Genomic DNA, 18,907 nt, shown 5'->3' with positions numbered 1-18,907 from the left:
CTGGTTCCTGCCGCCCGCTGCGGGGGGGCCGCGGGCCGTGAGCGGTGGTTGGAATTCCCGGGGGTGCCCCCGGCCCGCCGGGGCTGCGCGGGGGGGCTCCGGGGGCCGGCCCCGCCGTCTCCGCGGCGCACAAAGCGCCTTCAGCCGCCCTTAGCCACCGCGGGGCCCCGGCCCCTGACCCCCCCCGCGGCCGGGGCAGAGGGCAGCGGCGGGGCCGGGGCCGGCGGCACCGCGGGGCTTTAACGGGGATTAAAGGAGCGCGGGGGGGGGGGGGGGGGGACGCGCGGCGGCTCCGGCACACAAAGGCGCGGGGCAGGGCCCCCCCGGGCTCCGCCTCCCCCTCCGCCGCTGGGGGGGCCCCGGCTGCTGCTCCGCGTCCCTGCCGGGGAGGAATTAATCACAATTACGGGGCCGCCCATCTGCTCGGGGCCTGCCCCGAGCTGCCCCCCCCGACCCCCCCGCAGCAGCTCGCTCCATCGCTGCGGGGCGCGGCGGCACCGCCGGGGCCGAGCCGTCGGGGGGGGCCGCCCCCAGCGCCCCCTCACCCCGCGGGGCCCTGGCCTGTCCCCGCGGCCCCCCCCGCAGCCCCGGGTCCCCCCCCGCTCGCTCCCAGCCGCTCTCCCCGCTCCCAGCCCGGTTCTCGGGGGCAGCTTCCCGGCGGTGGGGGCTGCCGAAGGCACGGGGCTGGCGTCTGCCCGAGCTGCGCCCCCCCGGCGGCCCCCCCCGGCCACGTTTCCCCCGTCGGTGCCCTTTAGGGCAGGCGCCGCAGCTGCGCGGGGGCCCCAAATCTCCCCGTTAAAACGACGCCGAGCGGGGCGACAGCTGCCCGCCGCACCGGGGACACGTCTGTGTGCTTCGCGGGGGGGGCACCGAGCCCGCGTCCCCCCTGCCCCGGGGGCCTCCGGGTGCTCGGGGCAGCTCCCGCGGCCGGGGGGGGGGGCAGGAAAACGGCAAAGGCCGTGAGGGAGAAAAGCGGGACCGGGGGGGGGTCCTCGGGGGGGGGGGGGCTCGGCCGGCCCGGTGCCCGTGGGGGGGGGGGAACGGGCGGAAAAAATGGGCCCGGGGGGGGCGGCTCTGGGGAGCTCCGGGGCGGGGACGCTGCGGAGCCTCGGCCCCCCCCAGCGGCCCCCCCGGGGCCCGGTGTTGTCCCGGTTCGTTTCGTTCCGTTCTGTTCTCGCCCCCTCCCCTTTCTCCGCTTTTCCTCCCCCACCCCGCAGACAAAACGCGGCTGCCAGGCTGGGGCCGGGCCATCCATCACCGCCCCCCCGCGGCTCCGCGCCCCCCCGGCCCGGCCCTGCCCCTGCCCCTGCCCCTGCTCGGGGGGGGCCGCGGGGCCCGGGCTGGGGCGGGAGGGGGCAAGGGGGGCCCGGGGGGGGGGGGGGCAGGGCCGGTGGCTGCGGTTCGGGGCCGAGCGGGGGCGGGGGGGGGGCGGGGGGAGCCCCTCCCGGGAGGCCCCGCGGTGCCCCTCCGGCCCCGCTGCGCTTTGTCCCCGTGCCCCCGGCAGCTGCGGGCCGCGGAGCTTCCGCGCCCCCCCCCCCCCCCAGCTCGGGGGCCCCCCGGGAGGGGACGCGGGGTCCGAGGACCCCCGCCGGCCACCCGGGACCGGGGGGGGGGGCTGAGACGTGCGGGGGGCTGGGCGCGGCCACCTGCCGCCCCCCGGAGGGGCAGCGCCGCCAGCTGCTGCCCGGGGCCGCCGCGTCCCGGCCGGGCCGGGGCCATCGATCACGGCGGGCGCGGAGCAGCTGCGCGGGGCCGGGGGGGGGGGGGCGGGGGGGCGGCCCCGGGGGTCCCGAGGCGGGGGCGCGGCCCGGCCCCCCCGCACTGCCCCGCGCCGCCGGCAGGGGGCGCCGCAGGACCGCGAATGGGCGGCCGGGAAGGGGCGGGGCCGGGCGGGTAGGGGGCGGGGCCGGGCGCCATATAAGGAGCGGAGCCGGGGAGGGGCGGGGCCGGGCGGGTAGGGGGCGGGGCCGGGCGCCATATAAGGAGCGGGGCCGGGGAGGGGCGGGGCCGGGCGGGTAGGGGGCGGGGCCGGGCGCCATATAAGGAGCGGGGTCGGGGAGGGGCGGGGCCATGCAAAACCGCGCCGGGGCTCGGCCGGGGGGCGTCGCGCGAGAGGCGGCGGCAGCGGGGGGGGGGGAGCCGGGTCCCGGGGGGCTCCCAGCCCGCAGTGCATGGGGGGGGCCCGGGGGGCCTGGGCCGGTGCCGTGTGACCGTGACGGACCGGGCTGGGCCCGCCCCGGCGATCTGCAGCACCTGCGGGTGCTCGCCCACAGCCACCCGCGGGTGGGCGGCAGGGGGGCACCCGGCTGCGGGCACCCCCCGGTGGGGCTCGAGCCCCCCAGGGACCCGCTGGGGTCCTGCGGTGCGGCCCTGCCCCGGGCGGCAGCGGTGAAGCCGCAGGGAGCCGTGTCCGCGCTGCAGGGGGAGGTCGCCTCTGCCCCCAGAGGGGTCGCGCCAGGGCTGAGCCCCGGGCCCGGAACACCGAGGGCAGCCCCAGGCCTGGAGCAGACGGCGGGGAGTGGGGAGTGGGGAGTGGGGAGAGGGGAGAGGGGAGAGGGGAGTGGGGAGAGGGGAGAGGGGAGCCAGGAGCTGGGGGCAGCAGCTTTATTTGGGGCGCATGGAGCCGAGCGGCTGGGGCAGCCCCGGGAGGCCCAGGGGCAGCCCAGAGCCATTTGGGCTCCATGGCGGCCACATGGGAGGGCGGCGAATCCTCCAGTTCCCCTTCAGGAGCGCTGAGCGGTTCCCTCGGCGTTCTTAATGCCGGGGGTGGGAGCTGGCGAGGGGCCGCTGACGGGGAGCTGCACCCGCTGGGCGCTTCTACTTGTGGGGGGCTCCCGTGCCCCCCTGCTCGCGGCTGCCCGCCAGGTAGTCGAAGAGGACGAAGCCGTAGGGCGCGGGCTCGGGGGCCTGTGGAGAGGCCGAAGGTGGGGCGGGGAGGAGGCAGGGGGTGGGGGGCAGCACGGGGGCCAGCACTCACCCGTGGGCCCAGGCGCTGCAGGACGCGCTGCGGGTCGCTCTCCAGGATCACCCTGCGGGCAGCAGGTCCAGCACTGTCCCATGGGGCCTGGGCAGCTCCAGTGCTCCTGGCGCGGCTCTGGCCCCAACCCCGGCTGTGCCCCCGTTGCCACCGCCCTGCCTCAGTTTCCCTCCCCATGCCGGGCGTTTTATGGTGCCTGGATGAAGGCTCGGGGATGGGGCTGCTGCAATGAGGCGAGCTGGGCACCCACATCTGCTGGGGCTGCCCCACTGCCAGCACCCACGGGGCCCAGGCTGCCCCCCGGCCTCACCCCCTGTCCACGATCTCGTCCACCACCAGGAAGGCCCCGTCCAGGTTCTCCAGCAGCCAGCGCTTCTCCAAGTCCTTCCTGCGGGCGAGCCCCCGGGAGGTGTCCCACGCGTGTCCCCTCGCTGGGTCCCAGCCCACGGCGCCACCCAGGGTGAGCTGCCCCCCACCCTGCCTCGGGGTCCCCTTGGGGTGGGGGGCACTCACCGCAGCACGAGGCCGAGGGTGTCGCAGAGGCAGCCGAGCACAGCCGACAGCATCAGCTGCGGGAGAGCGGCGTCAGCGCGGCCCCGTAGGTCCGGCCCCCCCAGCCCCCCGTACCTCGTTCTCCTGGGGGCCCCCCACCACGTAGAAGAGGAGGTCGCTGCTGCTCCTGTAGACCACGGTGAGTCCCTCCAGGAAGGCGATCTCACCTGTGGGGATGCAGGACGGTGTCTCCCCGGGATGTCCCCGAGCACACCAAACCTTTTGCAGCCCCCCCCCTGCTGCAGAGGCTCCCCCCGTGCTCACCGCCTGCCCCGCGGGTCTTGCTGAAGATGCTGCTCTCGAAGGCCGCCTGCTCCTGCGCCGTGGGGAAGCTGCTGTCGTAGTACTGGGAGGCGGGGGGGGGGTCAGCACTGCGGCCGGATCCAGCACCCCGACCCCCCCGGAGCGGGGAAACCACAGCAGCGAGGCCGGGGCCGAGCTTCACCTTGGCCAGGAGCCGCTGCCCGCGGCTGTCGAGGATGAGCAGCGCCTTCACCGTGTACAGCGAGGGCTCCTGGGGGCACAGGGGCTCAGACCCCCCGGGCCGGCTGCAGCTGGGTCCTGCCTCGCGCTGCCTGGGGACGCCTGTGCCCCCCGAGCCCCCCCACCCCACTGGGGTCCCCCCCCCTCTGTTTTTTGGGGACCCTCCCTCACACCCCTGCCCTGCACCCCATCCACTCCCCCCCGTTTCTCCCCATTTCCCACCTCCCCCCCACTCCCCCCCATTGCACCCCCCAACTCCCACGTTTCTCCATTTCCCACCGTTTCTGGGGTTCCCCCATTTCCCCCACCCTCCCCCCCCATTTATCTCCCCTTCCCCCCATTCCCCCCTCCCCTTCCCACCCGTTTCTCCCTGTCCTGCGGTGGCCACAGGAAGTTCCCGGCTGGCCCCGTCCCGTCCCCGCTGCCCCCGTCCCAGCCGTACTGGCAGCCCCGTGGGCTCCATGGCTCCGCCGTCCCGGGCAGCCCCCCCGTGCCCCCCCCGGCGCTGACGTTGCCGCACCCAGCCCAGCCCGGCCCCCCCGGGCCCTGCCCCTGGCCCCGGTGCCACCGGCCTTGTCCCGGCAGCAGCTGGTGTCCCCCTGAAAGCCACCCCCGGCCGCCTGCAGCAGGGGAGGGGTGGGCACGGGGCCCCCCAGGCTGGGTTCCTGCACCCCAAGGTGCTGCAGTGCCTGGCTGCTATGGGGGGGGGCGCTCCCCAAGGACTCCCCCCACGAACACAGGCTCTGCGACAGAGCAGTGACGGGGGGGGTGCGATGGGGTGAGGTGCAGACCCAGTGGGGCAAGGAGCCGCCCCCCCCCCCTCCCTGGGGTCACCCCGGGGGTGCCAGGTTTGGGCTCCACCAGTGGGTGCCCCCAGTGCAGGCTGCGGGTGCTGCCGGGGGGGGTCGGCACCACGCCGGGTCCCGCCCTGCCCCGGGCTCCCGTGCCCTGCCGGTGACTCACCGGCTGCGCCCCAACCGCCTCGGTTTGCTTCCACCGCCGGGGCCGGGGTGCGCTCCCCAGCGTGCCTGCCTTCGGGCACGGCCAGGGCCGTGGTGCTGGGGCTGGAGAGGCTGGAAACGGGGCTGGAAACGGGGCTGGAGAGCTGGAAACGGGGCTGGAAACGGGGCTGGAAACGGGGCTGGAAATGGGGCTGGAAACGGGGCTGGAAACGGGGCTGGAAACGGGGCTGGAAACGGGGCCCGGCCCTGCCGCTCGCAGCCCCAGCGCTGGGGAGCTCCTGCGAGGCCCCAGCCCGAGCTGGGAGCCCCCTGCCCTCCCCGGGCGTGTTTCTGTGGGGCGCGGGGGAGGCCCGCCAGCAGCGCACGGCAGCGCTCCGTGTGTGTGTCCCAGGAGCTCGGAGCAGCCCCCGCCGCGCCGTGCCGCAGGGCCGCTGCTGTCCCCGAGCGGCCCCGGGTCCGGTTTTCACGCAGCTCCGCACCAATTCTGCTGCTACGAGGCCCTGAAGCCGGCGGAGGGCTGGGACCGGCCGGCTGCCAGGCTCCGCATGGCCCCGGGGGGCTAAAAATAACGCGGCCAGGGGCAGCCGGCTCGGGTTGCTGCTGGCAGCGCCCCTCGGCCCTGTCCCCGTCCCCTCGGCTGCCTGGGGAGGCGCGAGGAGGGCTCCAGGAGGGCTCCGGGGGGGGTCCGGGACGTGCCCGTGCCCCACGACCACAGGGCGCGGTGGGGACAGGCAGGCGCCGCGTTGTGCTCGCCAGCCCCGTCACGAGGCGCTGGTGGCCTCAGGGACGCCCGGGCTCGGTGACACCCCCGGCTCGCCCCCCCCCGTGCTGCGCGGAGCGGGAGCCGCCGTCGCAACGGAGCCGTGCCCGCCCCGCCGGCCGCCGTTGCCCCATGAACTCGCCGATTGCGGCGGGCCGGGGCCGGGGCCGGGGCCGCGCCCCGCCTCCCGTGGGCGGTCGGAGGTTGTTTTGCAGCGAGCGGCGCGATGGGGGCGGGGGGGGGGGGGGGGGGGGGAACGGGACGACCGGGGCGCAGCGAACCGGTGATGGGGGGGCCGGGGCGCAGCGAGCGACCCCGACCTGCTCTGCACGGGTGCTGCCGGCCCCCTCCCCGCGCTGCCCCGTCCCTGCCCCCCGGGGCGGGGGAGCTCCGGGCCGGTGCCGGGGCGGCCCCGGTCCGGGGGGGCTGTGCCGCCGGTCCCCATTCCCCGGCTGCGCTCAGAGCCCGGTGCCCGCACCCAAACCAAGCCGTGACGAAGGGCGCGCGGCTCCGCGGCTGCCCGGGGGAGGTGCCAGGGGCCACTGCGCGTCGCCCGGCCCGGGCAGCTCAGCACCGCGCGGCGCTCGGCCACCGAGCGGCCTTGTTGGGCCCTGCCTGGGCCCAGGCCGGGGCCGAGCTCCCGGGGGCGATCGAGCACCGGCTGCAGCCGTCCCCGCCCGGGGGGAGCAGCGCTGGGCCGGGCGTCGGGGCCCGCGCCCGCTGTCCGCCTTTCTCGAACGAGCTCCTCATGGGCTCTGGCGTCCTGCTCGGCCCGGCCGGGCCGGGCGCTGCCGAGCAGGGGCCGCGGGGGGGGGTGGGGGTGTGTGGGAGGGTGGCGCTGCCCGGGCCCGGCCCCGGCTCCCCGCAGGCCTCGGCCGTGAGGGCCCGGGGCGCGCGGCGCCATGGCAACGGCTGCGGGGCGGCGGGGCGGTGCCCGCGCCGCGGGGATTGGTGCTCGCGGCTGTCACTCAAGCTGCCGGGCCGGCGGCTGGCTGCCGAGCGCCGTGTGATTGCCGGCTGCCGCTGTCGCTCGGCCGAAGCCTCGCGTCCCGTTGGGCGGACGCTACGTCGATCATGACGCGCGGGGCGGGTCTCGCGGAGTTGTCTCTCCTCGCCGATTGGTCCAGCGTGCGGCCGTCGGGCGACGCACCGGGGCCACCGTCGCAGTCCGCACGCCGATTGGCCGCCCCGCCTGCCCATCATGGCGGCGGCGGGGGCGGGAGTGACGCCTCGCCGCCACCGCCCATTGGGCCGCCGCCCGGTCCCGCCTCCCCGCGGCGGCTGCCGATTGGCGGAGGGGCCGCGCGAGGCGGGAGGGGGAGGCGGGGGCCAGGGCGGGGAGCGCGAGCGGGGCCGGCGGCGGCGGCGGGGCTGGGAGCGAGCGGCGGCGGCGGCGGCGAGCGGGTAGCGGGGGGGGGCGGGGGCCGGGGGGCGTGGGGCGGCGGGGCCGGGGGGCGGGGGGCGCCTTGATGGGCCCGGGCGGGGCCCGCGGGGCCGGGGCCCGGGGGGGGCCGCGGGGCGGGGCGGGGCGGGGAGGGGCCGCGGGGGCCTCGTGCTCCCGGTGCCCCGCGGGGGGGGGGGGGGAGCCCCGGCGGGGCCTCGCCGCGCGCCGCCGGTGGGGTCGCGGCTGCGGGAGCAGGCCCCGGGTCCGATCCCGTCCCCTCAGGCCGCGGCGGGGGGCGAGGGGCGGCCGGGCCCGGGCCGGGCGCGGGGACCGGGACCGGGGACACCACACCCGGACACCCCCCCCCCGGGGCACCCCCCCGGCCCTGTCCGGTTCCGGTGCCCGGCGGGGCCCGCAGGAGCCGTCCCGGCGCTGAGCTCCGGGCGCCCAAGCCCGGCCCCGCGGCCCGGCCGCTGGGGTGGTGACAGGCGGGGCCGGGGCACGCGGGCGGCCCGGGGGCGCGGGGCCCGGCGGGGCTGTGTTGCGCTGAGCCGGTGGGGCTTTAACCCTCGCCCTGCTCCCCCCCAGAAATGCTTTCTCTGAAGAAATACTTCACTGAAGGCCTCATCCAGTTCACCATCCTGCTCAGCCTGATCGGTGTCCGCGTGGACGTGGACACCTACCTGACCTCGCAGCTGCCCCCCCTGCGGGAGATCATCCTCGGGCAGAGCTCGGCCTACACCCAGACCCAGTTCCACAACCTGCGCAACACCTTGGACGGCTATGGCATCCACCCCAAGAGCGTAGACCTGGACTATTACTTCACGGCTCGCCGCCTGCTCAACCAGGTCAGGGCCCTGGACAGGTTCCAGGTGCCCACCACCGAGGTGAGCGCCTGGCTGGTGCACAGGGACCCCGAGGGCTCCGTGTCCGGCACCCAGCCCAGCGCCGGCATCGCCCTCGAGAACGGCGGCGGCCTGCAGGATGGGGGCGGCCCCGACGGCGGCGTGAGGGAGAGCGGGGCCGAGCAGGGCTTCGGGGAGGAGCTGGAAGACCTGGGAGCGGTGGCTCCCCCGGTGAACGGGGACCTGACCAAAGAGGTAGGCAGCTCCTTGTGCGCGTGCTGGGGGAGAGGGGGGGCTCCTGGAGAGCTCGGGCCGGGCCGGCTCTCGCTGCTTCGACGGCCGCCGAAGCGAGCGGTGCTTTGCGCGCGGCGTGTGCTTAGCGCGTGGGAACAGCAGGCTCCTGCCGGGGAGCTGGAGGGGCCGAGGGGCGGCGCGGTCGGGGGCTCCGGGTGCGTGTGCGGGGTCGTTTTTCCTTTGTGTTGGCTTTGTTCTTGGTCTGAAAGCGGTACTGGAAGGGGAGAGCGGGCCGGGGCCAGCGCTTCAACGCGTGCACGTAGCTTTGTGTTGTGAAACCGATAAAATAACGCCGGGAAATAAACACAGGCGTTGGGTAACAGCCCCGGCCCAGGTGTCGGCGGGGTGGTTGGGTTACTCGGCTCTGGAGCGCGTCCAGTTGAGATGTTTATGGCTTGGTTTTCATCACAGAGGGGTGGGGAGAGGTGAACTGGAAAGTGGTTTATTTTTCTGTCTGGGCATAACCTTTCAGATGCTGTGACGCAATCGAGCCCCGGTCCCTGGTAGCTGCTCCTCTCTGTGCTTTTTGGCTCTGCTTTCTTTGTCACGGCACGTTCAGCCTCGACGTCTCCCTGGCCACGCCGTGTGGAGGACGTTAGTGCTGAGTTGCAGCGTCGGGCGCTTCCAGCGTTGCTGCTGTCTCCTAAATCGGTCGGGTCTAAGCTCAGGCGAGCTGCCGAGGAGTCGGGGCGTGGAGAGGGCAGGAGCCACCCCGCCGCCGCGGTCCCTGTCCCCAGCAGGGGCGCCGGGGGGCTTTGCAGGCGGCTCTCGGGGATGCTGTGGGTGCTCATCACGTGGCTTTGGCTCAGCGGGAGGCCGGAGATGGTGTAAAGAGAGCGGTGGGAGCGGTGTGAACACGTGCATGCGGCAGGGACCATGGTGGCCGTCGTTTCGCGTGGCGCTGCTGCAGGACAAGCGGCCGGTGCCGTGGCCATGGGCAGCCGCGGGACTGAGCCCAAACTCCCCCCCGGGCCTTGCGCCCGCTTTGTGGAGGGGTCCCGGGAGGCACCGCCGCCTCGGAGCACAGCGCAGGCGTCCCCACGGCTGGGCTCTGCCCCCGTAGCTGAGAGGCAGGTTTGTTTGGGAAGCGAGGGAGACTTTGGAGTGCCCCGTGCAAGGTCACGTGCGGCCTGCGGAACAGTTCCTGTTCTTCCTCCTCCTCCTCCTCCTCCCCCTGCCCCCGGCTCCTGGCTGCAGACCTGGGGCCTGGGAGCGCGCCGTGGCTGTGGCTGCCCAGCAGAGCCTCGGAGGAAGCGGGCTCGGATTTTGGAGAGGGCACCTGCAGGCCGAGGGGGGAGGGTCGACAGCGCTGCTGCTTTCTGGGGCCTCAGAGCGCAGCTGGGCTGGGAGCAGCAGCACGCGGGGCCCAGCACCCTGCTGGGGGAGATCCCCGGGGGGGAAGCCCCGGGCAGCCCGGGTGGGCAGAGCATGGCTGTCCGTGTGTCTGTCCGGCTGTCCGTGTGTCTGTCGGGCTGTCCGCCCAGCCGGCCGCTCCCGGGGGCAGCGCAGGAGAGCTGTGCCTGTGGCAGCCCGGCCGGCCCCGCGGGCTCTGCCGCCCTGCTCGGCCCCCTCGGGCCCCCTCCTCCTCGCAGCCTTTTGCCCCGGGCTCCGGGGCCAGGGGAGGCTCCGGTGGCACCGGGCCCAGGACGTCCTGACCGGCTGCCCCGCCTCGGCACGGGCACGGCGCCGCCTTCCCCCGGGGCCGGCAGCGGCCGGAGCCTGGGCCTGGGCCTGGGCCTGCCGCGGGGACGCTCCAGAGCCCGGAGTCCCGGTTCAGGGCCCTGCCCCGGTGCCCCCCCCCCCCGGTGCTCCCCCCCCGTGCCGCTGTAACCCCCCCCGCCCCCGCCGGGCCGTGCCGGCAGCAGCAGCGCCCGGTGCCCCGCAGGGCCGGGGCCTGGCCCCATTCCGTGGCCCGGTGGAGCCGGGCGGGCGCTGGGGCGGCGCGGGGCGGGCGCGGCCTCCCCCGGGAGCGGGGCTGGTGGCGGCCGGCGGCAGCTGGGGCCGGGCAGGGCGCGGGGCTCCCGGCGGGGCCGGGCCGGGGCCGGGGCTCGGCCTCCCGGGGGCGGCTCCCGGTCCCGCGGGGCTGCCCCGGGCGCTCTGCGGGGACAAAGCCCCGGCCCCGGCCCCGGCCGTTCCCTTCGCCCTACGCCGTTGCCGGTGTGGGGGAGCCGGGCCCCGAGCGCTTCCGCGGGGACGCAAGGGGGGGCACCGCGGGGCGGGGCCGCCGCCGCCGCCGCCGCCCGGTCCCGGGGCCGCCCCGCAGCCCTCCCCCGGCCCGGGGCCGCGGCCCAAGGTCACCGCGCCCGGCGGGGGGGGGCGGCCGGGCCGGGGGGGGCGCGGCGGGGCCGCTCGGGCCGCGGCCCGGTGCTGCGGCGGCGCCCGCGGGGCGGGGAGGGCCGGGGGGGGGGGGGCGCGGCCCCGGCCGTGCCGCAGCCGGGGGAGGCGGCGGGGGGGGGGGGGGGCGGGGGCGGCTCCCCGCGGTCACCGGAGGGGCGGGGCCCGGGGCCCGGCGCGGCCCCGCTGCGCCACGGGGGGGGCGGGGCGGGGGCGGGGCTTCCGGGCCGCGCGGCCGCCGATTGGGCGGGGCGGCGGCCCCCGGCGGCGGGGATTGGCGGCGGGCGCGGGGCGGGGCGGGGCCCCCGGCGGGGCGCGGGGGGTGGGCGGGGCCCGGCGGCGCCGCATCCCGGCGGGGCGGGGCGGGGCCCGGCGGCGCCGCAGCCAAGGTAACGGCGGGGGAGGGGCGGGCGGGGCGCGCCGCAGCCCGGCCCGGGCGGGCGGCGGGGGCCGAGCGGGGCCGCGGGGCGGGGCGGGGGCGGCGGGGCCGGGGGCACCTGTGGCCGGCGGGGCGGGGCGGGGCGGGCGGGGAGCGGCTCCCGCCGCCGGCCGGGGATGCGAGCGCGGCGCCGCGCCCCGGGCAGCCCGGCCCGCCGCCCCCCCCCGGGACCATGAGCGGAGCGCGCCGCGGCCCGGGCGGCAGCTGGGGCCATGAGAAAGGTACCGGGGGGGGGGGGGGGGGGGGGGGGGGGGGGGGCGCCGGGGGGCGCGGCCGGTACCGGGGGGGGGGGCGGCCGGGCACGGCCCCCGGTGCGCGGCCGGGGCCGGGTGGGAGCGGGGCCGCCCGGCGCGGTCGGGTTGCATCAGGTGGCGGCGACTGCGGGGATGGCGGCGGCGGCGCTGCCCTCCCCTTATGCAAATGGCCGGGATCGCACCACGGGGCTGATGCAAGGCGGCCGCGCCGCCACCGCCGCCACATTGGCCCGGCCGCCTCCTCGCCCTGCGCCGCCGCCGCACCGGGCCGCCCCCGCCATGGGGAGCGCGCCCGCCCGGCCCCGCCGCAGCGGCAGAGGCAGGGGCAGGGGCCGGGGCCGGGGCCGGGGCAGAGCCGCCCCCGGGAGGCCGCGCCCCGGGCTGCGATGGGCAGCGGGCGCCGCGCCCCGCCGCAGGAATGGTGCGAACGGGAGCGGGGCCGGGAACGGGCTGGGGCCGGGGGCTGCCGGCCGGGCGCGGGGGGCCCTGCCCCGGCCCCTGCCCCTGCCCAAGGAAACCTTGTCTGCCTTTCAGGACATCGATTTGATTGACATCCTGTGGAGACAGGATATCGATCTCGGCGCTGGGCGAGAGATTTTTGACTACAGCCACCGCCAGAAGGAGAGCGAAGTGGACAAAGACCTGAGCGATGGGAGGGAGCGCGGGGACGGCTGGCGGAGCGCAGGGAGCGAGGGCCTGGACAGAAACCTGCTAGTGGATGGCGAGACCGGGGAGAGCTTCCCTGCGCAGGTAACGCCCGCGTCCGTCTGCTGGCGTCCGTGCCCGTGGCGATGCAGCGCCCGGGTCCGCGGCCCGCTGCCGGCGCGGCGGCATCGAGCGTGACTTTGTGCGGGGCTCTGCAGGGCGAGGGCTGCCCGGGCAGACGGGAGGACCTGACGGTGGGAGGCGCAGGCTGCCTGCCGGGCCGGGGAGCTGCGGCGAGGCGGGCAGGGTAACAGCCGTGTCGCTGCCGGCGTGGCGCTAGGACGAGGGCTGCTGGCTCGCGCTGTGCCTCTGGGCTGTCTGGTGAGGCAGTGGCGTGGTGCAGCGTAGGCAGGCGCAGTCCCCTCCAGCCTGAAACCGAGCGCTGGCAGGGGGTGAGGCTCGCTGGGAGCGCGTTCCCTTCCCTCCCCTGGTGCGCTGAGGGGCAGCGCTGACACTCTCCGGAGCAGGAGGATGGAGTCTGCGAAGCACTGGGTGGGGCCTCTGGCTCTTTTTGGATGCGCTGCAATAAAGCTGTGCTGTAGGAGCTTGTTTTTCACCACCACCTCCCTAATCCTGGGGCTACGATCGCTTGTGTTTTGCATCAGGTGCCTGGCGCGGAGGATCAGACAGCTCTGTCCCTGGAGGAGTGCCTTAGGCTGCTGGAGGCCACCTTCCCTTTCGGGGAGAACTCGGAGGTGAGCGGCGGTGGCTGCAGAGGGGGCGATGGCTGGCAGCCTGCGGACGGCGCTCGTTAGCTCGCTGGGATTTCAGCGCCTCTCGTACCCCAACCCAGACCGCAGAACGGGCAGTAAATTGGGTTAGGCTGTGTAAGGAGGCTCCAGGCATCACGCCCGCAAAAGTAGCGGTGGGGGGTGGTCACAATTAATTAAAGACTTCTGGCTTTGCTTCTAATTAGTTCATAGCGAACTGCGGAGGAATAGCTGCAACCGGTTCGCTTTGAACAAAGGAGAAGCAGTTGCCGGCGTGGAGGTGGAAGGGCACCCGGGGATGGCCGCCTTTCTGGCCGCCGCTGCTCAGCCAGGGACTGACTCTGCCTCACGTGGTTAGTTTCCAGCTGCAGATGTCTCCACCCTGAGCGAAGCTGTGCCCAGCGAGAGCCGGCCCGCGGGCATCCAGAGCAGCCTGCTGTCTCCTCTCCTCCCAGAGACCGAGTCTCCCTTCGACCTGGAGCAGCAGTGGCAGGACCTCATGTCTATCATGGAGATGCAGGTCAGCTCTCGCCGCGGCTGTGACGTGGGATCGGCGTCCGGAGGTGGCCGATGCCGGCCGGGGGGGGAACCTGAGGGGTGGCCGTGGGAAGGCGTTCGCCCTTCCAGGCACGTGTTACTGCTTAGCTGAATGCTTAGCTGAATTTAAAGTAGGTTCAGCGGCTGTTCCGAGCACCTAATTCCCGGAGAACTGCAGTTTGGGGTTAGTAACAGCTGCTTTGGTTCTGTCCCGGTCTGTGCAGTGACACTGTGTGCCCGCGTGGGTGTTGCTGGCAGCGTCGTAAACCTCCTGCAGCTGGCAGATGATGCTGGGGTCACTGGAGACATAGCTCCTTCCCTGGGATCTAGAAGCATTGTCCTCCCTTCCTTGGTGTGCGCTGGTGGTGAAGGGCAGTGGAAAAGGCAGGGCTCGAGCGAGGTTTATTCACCGGATGTTTCCCGTTCTTTCAGGCTATGGAAGTGAACAACACGACCGCTGAAACCCTGTACAACGGCACAGGCGGGGACCTGCTGGCTTCTAACTACAGCCTCGCTCCAAACACTCCCATCAATCAGAATGTCAGCCTGCATCAGGCCTCTCTGGGCAGCTGCTCCCAGGACTTCTCCCTCTTCAGCTCTGAAATCGAAAGCCCCTCCATGGCTGGCAGCTCAGCCCTGCTCCAGCTGGCGCCGGACAACTCCACCGGCCTCAACACCACCTTCAGCTCCACCAACTTGAGCGGCATCTTCTTCCCCCCGCAGCTGAACAGCACAGTCAACGAGACGGCTGGCCCCGAGCTGCCCGACCCGCTGGGCGGCCTGCTGGACGAAGCCATGCTCGATGAGATCAGCTTGATGGACTTGGCTATTGAGGAAGGTTTCAACCCGGTGCAGGCCTCGCAGCTGGAAGAAGAGTTTGATTCTGACTCAGGTCTTTCTCTGGATTCTGGCCACAGTCCTGCTTCTCTTAGCAGCTCAGAAGCCTCCTCCTCCTCTTCCTCCTCCTCCTCCTCTTCTTCCTCCTCTTCCTCCTCTTCCTCCTCCTCGTTTTCCGAGGAAGGAGCTGTCGGCTACAGCTCAGACTCTGAAAACGTGGACTTTGAGGAAACGGAAGGGGCAGTTGGGTACCAGCCCGAGTACAGCAAGTTCTGTCGCATGAGCTATCAGGACCCGTCGCAGCTCCACTACTTGCCTTACCTGGAGCACGTTGGCCACAACCACACCTACAACATGGCGCCGGGGACGCTGGATCCCGAGGAGCCCAAAGTGCCCAGCGCAGGGAAGAAGAGCAGCAAGGAGAAACCGTCGGAGTTCCTGGACAAGCAGATGAGCAGGGATGAGCATCGAGCCAGAGCCATGAAAATCCCTTTCACCAACGACAAGATCATCAACCTGCCCGTGGAGGAGTTCAACGAGCTGCTCTCCAAGTACCAGCTCAGCGAGGCGCAGCTGAGCCTCATCCGAGACATCAGGAGGCGAGGCAAGAACAAGATGGCTGCCCAGAACTGCCGCAAGAGGAAGCTGGACACCATCCTGAACCTGGAACGGGACGTGGAGGACTTGCAGAGGGACAAGTCCAAACTGCTCAGGGAGAAGGTGGAGTTCCTCAAGTCCATCCGCCAGATGAAGCAAAAGGTGCAGAACCTCTACCAGGAAGTGTTCGGCCGCCTGCGGGACGAGAACGGCCAACCTTACTCCCCCAACCAGTACGCCCTGCAGTACGCCAGCGACGGCAGTGTTATTTTGATACCTCGCACCTTGGCCGACCAGCAGGCCAGGCGGCAGGAGAGGAAACAGAAGGACCGGAGGAAGTGAGGGGGGCACGCGGGAGGAGCGGGAGACTCGCTCAAGGTAGAACTGGAGAAGGGCTGAGCCTGGAAGTGCTTAGAGGAACTTTCATGCCTTCTTATCCAATATATCTTCTCAAACATGACTGCTGCCGGTCAGTGTACAGGAGGGACTGCGGGCGCTGCACGCTGCGTTTGAGGGCTCCCTGCGGGGAGGGACGGGGAGGAGCGGACAGTGCACTGGCGAGCCCAGCACCTTCCACAGCCTGGAATCCTTTGAGCGCAGGAAACAAGCTGGCATCACTGGTGGGGAGATCAGCAGAGGCGGAAAAACTACTGTTAGGAACTGGCTTTAAGTAAGAAAAAGAGGTTTAAGCAAATGAACTTAAGCTATAGGAGAGACATTTTTCTGAACTTCCAAAGTTCTGTGATTTCAGGTAGTTGGGTTTTTCTTTTTTTTTTTTTTTTTTTTTCCTTTTCCTGAACCAGTTTTGACATCGGTGTGTGTGATTCGACCTGACTTAATTCCAGATTAGCCAACATCCCTTCCTAGATCAGACCAGTGCACACATGGAAACACGCAAGTGGTGCGACTTCCATTAACCCTTTCCAGTCTGAGGGAGCTCAGGCAGGGCTTGCGGGAGAGCCCTTACCGTATGCGTGGGGGAGCTGGGACGCCTTGGGGGCACCGAGCTGGGGCGTGAGGCTCTCTTGGGGGCAGGGAGGGGGGACTGGGAAGGGTTAACAGAACCAGTGCGCTGCGCATCCCCACCGCACTCACAGAGCATGTCACTGCCGCGCCAGCCCCGTGCTGGGATGCGTTAGATGAGAAGGCACGCAGTAGCCTGCATGCAGACGCTGTCTTCTCCCACTGACTGGCCGAGGAACCGCTTTGGGGGGACGTGGGGAGGGTGGGGGCAGCCAGGGCCCACGGGCGCGGGGCGGGTGTGCGGCAGCGTGGGGCGGGTAGAGCCCGAGGCGTGTCGCACTCCTACCCCAGGCCGTGGGCTTGTCACTTATAGAACTAGACATCTGTTAGGATTCCTGTTTCTTAACCGCGCTTTGATTTTGTAGGGCTTCCGCCCTGTTTTCCCTATAGGGTCTAGAGTGCTTGTGTTGAGTAAAAGGGAGAAGCCCAAACGTTCAAAGCTGCTAAATGTTCTCTTTGCCATAAAGATTCAGTGTAACCGTGTGATCACATTATAGGATTCTCTTCTGTCCCTAGGTGTTGGTCTGACTTCCTTTGTTTTAAGGAGGGGGGTGGGGGTAGTGCCTTGATCACTGTTGGTCTCCGCCACGGAGACGATCCTAGAAGCTGTATTTACAATATAGCACAGCTGGGAGTGTACCGACTTTACCAGCAACTGAAAAGCTTAAAATGGCTTTCGGAGCCAGTCCTGTGCATGTGATACGGGGTGAGGGCGTAGCGCTGAGGGGGAGCGGCGCGCGGAGACGCGGGTGGTAACGGAGGAAACCTGGTAATGCCAGAGGAAGCGAGCTGCTGCCGGGGGGGCTGGAGAAGCCCGGGGCAGCGCAGGGCTGCTGAGAAGGAAGACGTCTGGCGTGGGCACACGTTTTCCAGGCTGTGGGGAAAGGAGCTGCGTCTCGGAGTGCGGCATGGGGGGGCCGTGGGTGCTCGCTGCGTTCGCTGTGGCCCTGAGGGGCGCGCGGCAGCCGCGCCGAGACCACAGCGGGGCTCCCCCATCCCGCACTCCTGAGATCCAACAGCTTTACTTACGCGTGAGATGAAGCACAAGTGGTGGCGATGTGGGTGTGGGGAGGTTGGAATGGAGCCCTGCGTGTATGTTTTAAATTATTTTACTCTTATATACTTTATTTTAATGATCTGTGACCTGTCAGGGAAAGAAGAGAGATTGTGTGAGCACAGGACAAAAAATAAAACGGCTTATTCACTGTACAAGCATTCGTTTCATGTTTTTATTTTCCTATTATTATTTTTATTTTCTTTAAGCTGAAGCACGTTAGGGAAACTAAACCGCGTTTCTGCGTGGGTCCTGCTCCCCACCAGCAGCTCCTGGCTCCCTCTGCTGTGCTGCAGCTGGGTGCAGGGCAGGTTTGCCTCGTGCTCGGGGCAGGAGCTGCAGCCGGCCCGCCCTGCAGGTAGCGGCCTCAGGGGAGGGGAAGAGGAAAGCCTCGCCTCGCTTGTGGTGCTTGCGGAAGGGAAACAGGCTGGAGGCTGGAGGCTGCAGCCCTCCCCCCCATGGCCCCAGGCTCCCAGAGGCAGCGCCCTGTGCCCAGCTCTCCCCTGGCCGCACCAACGGGCGGCACGGCCCCGGCCCCGCTGCCCTTACACCAGCCCTGGGTTCGGCCACGTCCAGGCCCCAGCACTGGGCACAGGCCCGAGGTTTGCTCTGGTTCGGGGGCGCTCAGCTGGGGCCCCGCAGCCCAAGGGGCTGGGCTGGTGGGGAAGCCCTCAGGCCTCCTGCTCTGGGGCTCACCGAGCAGTTGGCACACAGATCCAGCCACCCTCCTCCGAGGCCTCCGTACCCCCGCACCCCCACCTCGCTGGCGGCAGGCACTGCCTTTCCCTCACCTGGCCTCTAGTGGGGGGGGCCGTCATGAGGTGGAGCTGCTCCCGCAGCTCTAAATTAGTCTTAACCATGCAGAGCCCACCCTGAGAGCCAGGACGCTTGGCAACAAGGCCCTTGGGGGCACCAAAGCCGTGTCCCCCCCCCAGGCCCACGCCCAGCCAGCTGCCCACAGGACCCACACGGCGCTGCTCGGCTCCCCTGCGGGGCGGGAAGGCCGGCCTTCCACCGAGGCTTTCTTGGGGCAAACGTGGTTCCCCCCGGGACTGAACCTCCCCTGCAGCGCTGGCAGTTCCCCGCCTCCATTCCAGGGAGCAGTTTGCCTGCTGCTGCCGGGAGCTGGGCGCTGAGCCCAGGCCAGCCCCACACAAGCTAACAGCTCAGCCAAGGGGAACGCAAAGCATTAAAATACACGCTCTGAGGTGGTTCCAGTCTCTTCCCGGGCCCTAGGGGATTTATTTCAGCTATTACTTCAGGGCCTGTTTTAGAACTTAGTATCGGCTTGCAAAGAAAACCAAAAAAAAGCCCAGAGGATTTCCCCCACCCCAGTGGCGCTCAGGGAAGGGTCCAGCCCTCCGAGATGGGGTCAGCCGCCCAGGAGCGGGGCTCCCTGCCTGGACCCAACCCCCAGCGAGGGGCTGGCCGGACACGCACTTGAGCAGCTCGCCGGCAGCACTGCCCCCTCCCCGGCGTGCCCTGCGCTGTCAGAGGCGCAGGCTGCCTGCCAGCCCCTAATCAGGTGAAGAGCAGACCTTTCATTTTCCGAGGCAGGAAGCACTTAGCCGCCAGCGGGGCCTCCTGCCTCTGATCTCGGCGAGCGCCCTGGATTTAACGAGCGTCCGGCCGTGCGCGCCCCCAGCGCAGCCCCTGCGCAGGCAGCAGCAGGCCAGGCCCGCGCCTCCCCGCTCCAGCCCGTAGCGATGAGCCCGCTGCCGAGCGGGGCAGGCCCCGCACCCACCTCCCAGGCACAAATCACTCGCAGCGCTCGGCGCCGTGAGGGACCGACTCCAGCTCCCCGGGCGGTGCCGCGTCCCTCTCGCCCCCTGCCCCAGCCAGAGCCAAGGAGCCGAGGCCCAGCCCGGGATGGAGCCGCACGCAGCTTCCAGCTTCCCGCGGCCATCGATCGCCCCAGCGCCTCCCCAGGGAGCCGCAGCCCTCTTACGTTCAATTAAGTGGACGTTACTCCTTCCAACTCCAGTGATTAATACAGGTTTAATTGCTGCTGCTGCTGGCTGCTGGGGCAGGGAAGGCATTTCTCAGCACCGCTGGGTATGGGCCGTGCTGCTGCGAGGAGCCCGGGTTTCAATGGGCCGCATCGTTTCGCAGCCCTAAGTGCTGGCAGGCGCTGGCAGAGCGGCCAAACACCACCCAAAA

At 71.7% G+C, this 18,907-nt stretch overlaps 2 protein-coding genes across 2 annotated transcripts; one reads left to right on the top strand and one right to left on the bottom strand.

Moving 5' to 3' along the window:
• Positions 1-2,590: 2,590 nt before the first annotated feature.
• On the bottom strand, positions 2,591-4,965 carry COPZ2 (COPI coat complex subunit zeta 2). The gene is made up of 8 exons (XM_080565027.1): positions 4,455-4,965; positions 3,975-4,043; positions 3,794-3,875; positions 3,605-3,696; positions 3,491-3,546; positions 3,288-3,365; positions 2,978-3,029; positions 2,591-2,907 (listed from the first exon to the last, which is right to left on the bottom strand). Exons 1-8 carry the CDS (start codon positions 4,473-4,475, stop codon positions 2,818-2,820), a joined length of 540 nt encoding a protein of 179 aa, XP_080421153.1. The 5' UTR covers positions 4,476-4,965; the 3' UTR covers positions 2,591-2,817.
• Positions 4,966-7,047: 2,082 nt separating this feature from the next.
• Positions 7,048-16,902, top strand: NFE2L1 (NFE2 like bZIP transcription factor 1). The gene is made up of 6 exons (XM_080565018.1): positions 7,048-7,138; positions 7,707-8,218; positions 11,819-12,034; positions 12,595-12,684; positions 13,058-13,219; positions 13,669-16,902. Exons 2-6 carry the CDS (start codon positions 7,709-7,711, stop codon positions 15,010-15,012), a joined length of 2,322 nt encoding a protein of 773 aa, XP_080421144.1. The 5' UTR covers positions 7,048-7,138; positions 7,707-7,708; the 3' UTR covers positions 15,013-16,902.
• The last annotated feature ends 2,005 nt before the right edge of the window (positions 16,903-18,907 follow it).

Source organism: Anser brachyrhynchus, assembly GCF_964034855.1.
Source record: "Anser brachyrhynchus genome assembly, chromosome: 22".
In the NCBI taxonomy this organism is placed as follows: Eukaryota; Metazoa; Chordata; class Aves; order Anseriformes; family Anatidae; genus Anser; species Anser brachyrhynchus.
The sequence above is the reverse complement of the archived record's forward strand: the minus strand, read 5'-3'. Positions and strand labels throughout refer to the sequence as shown.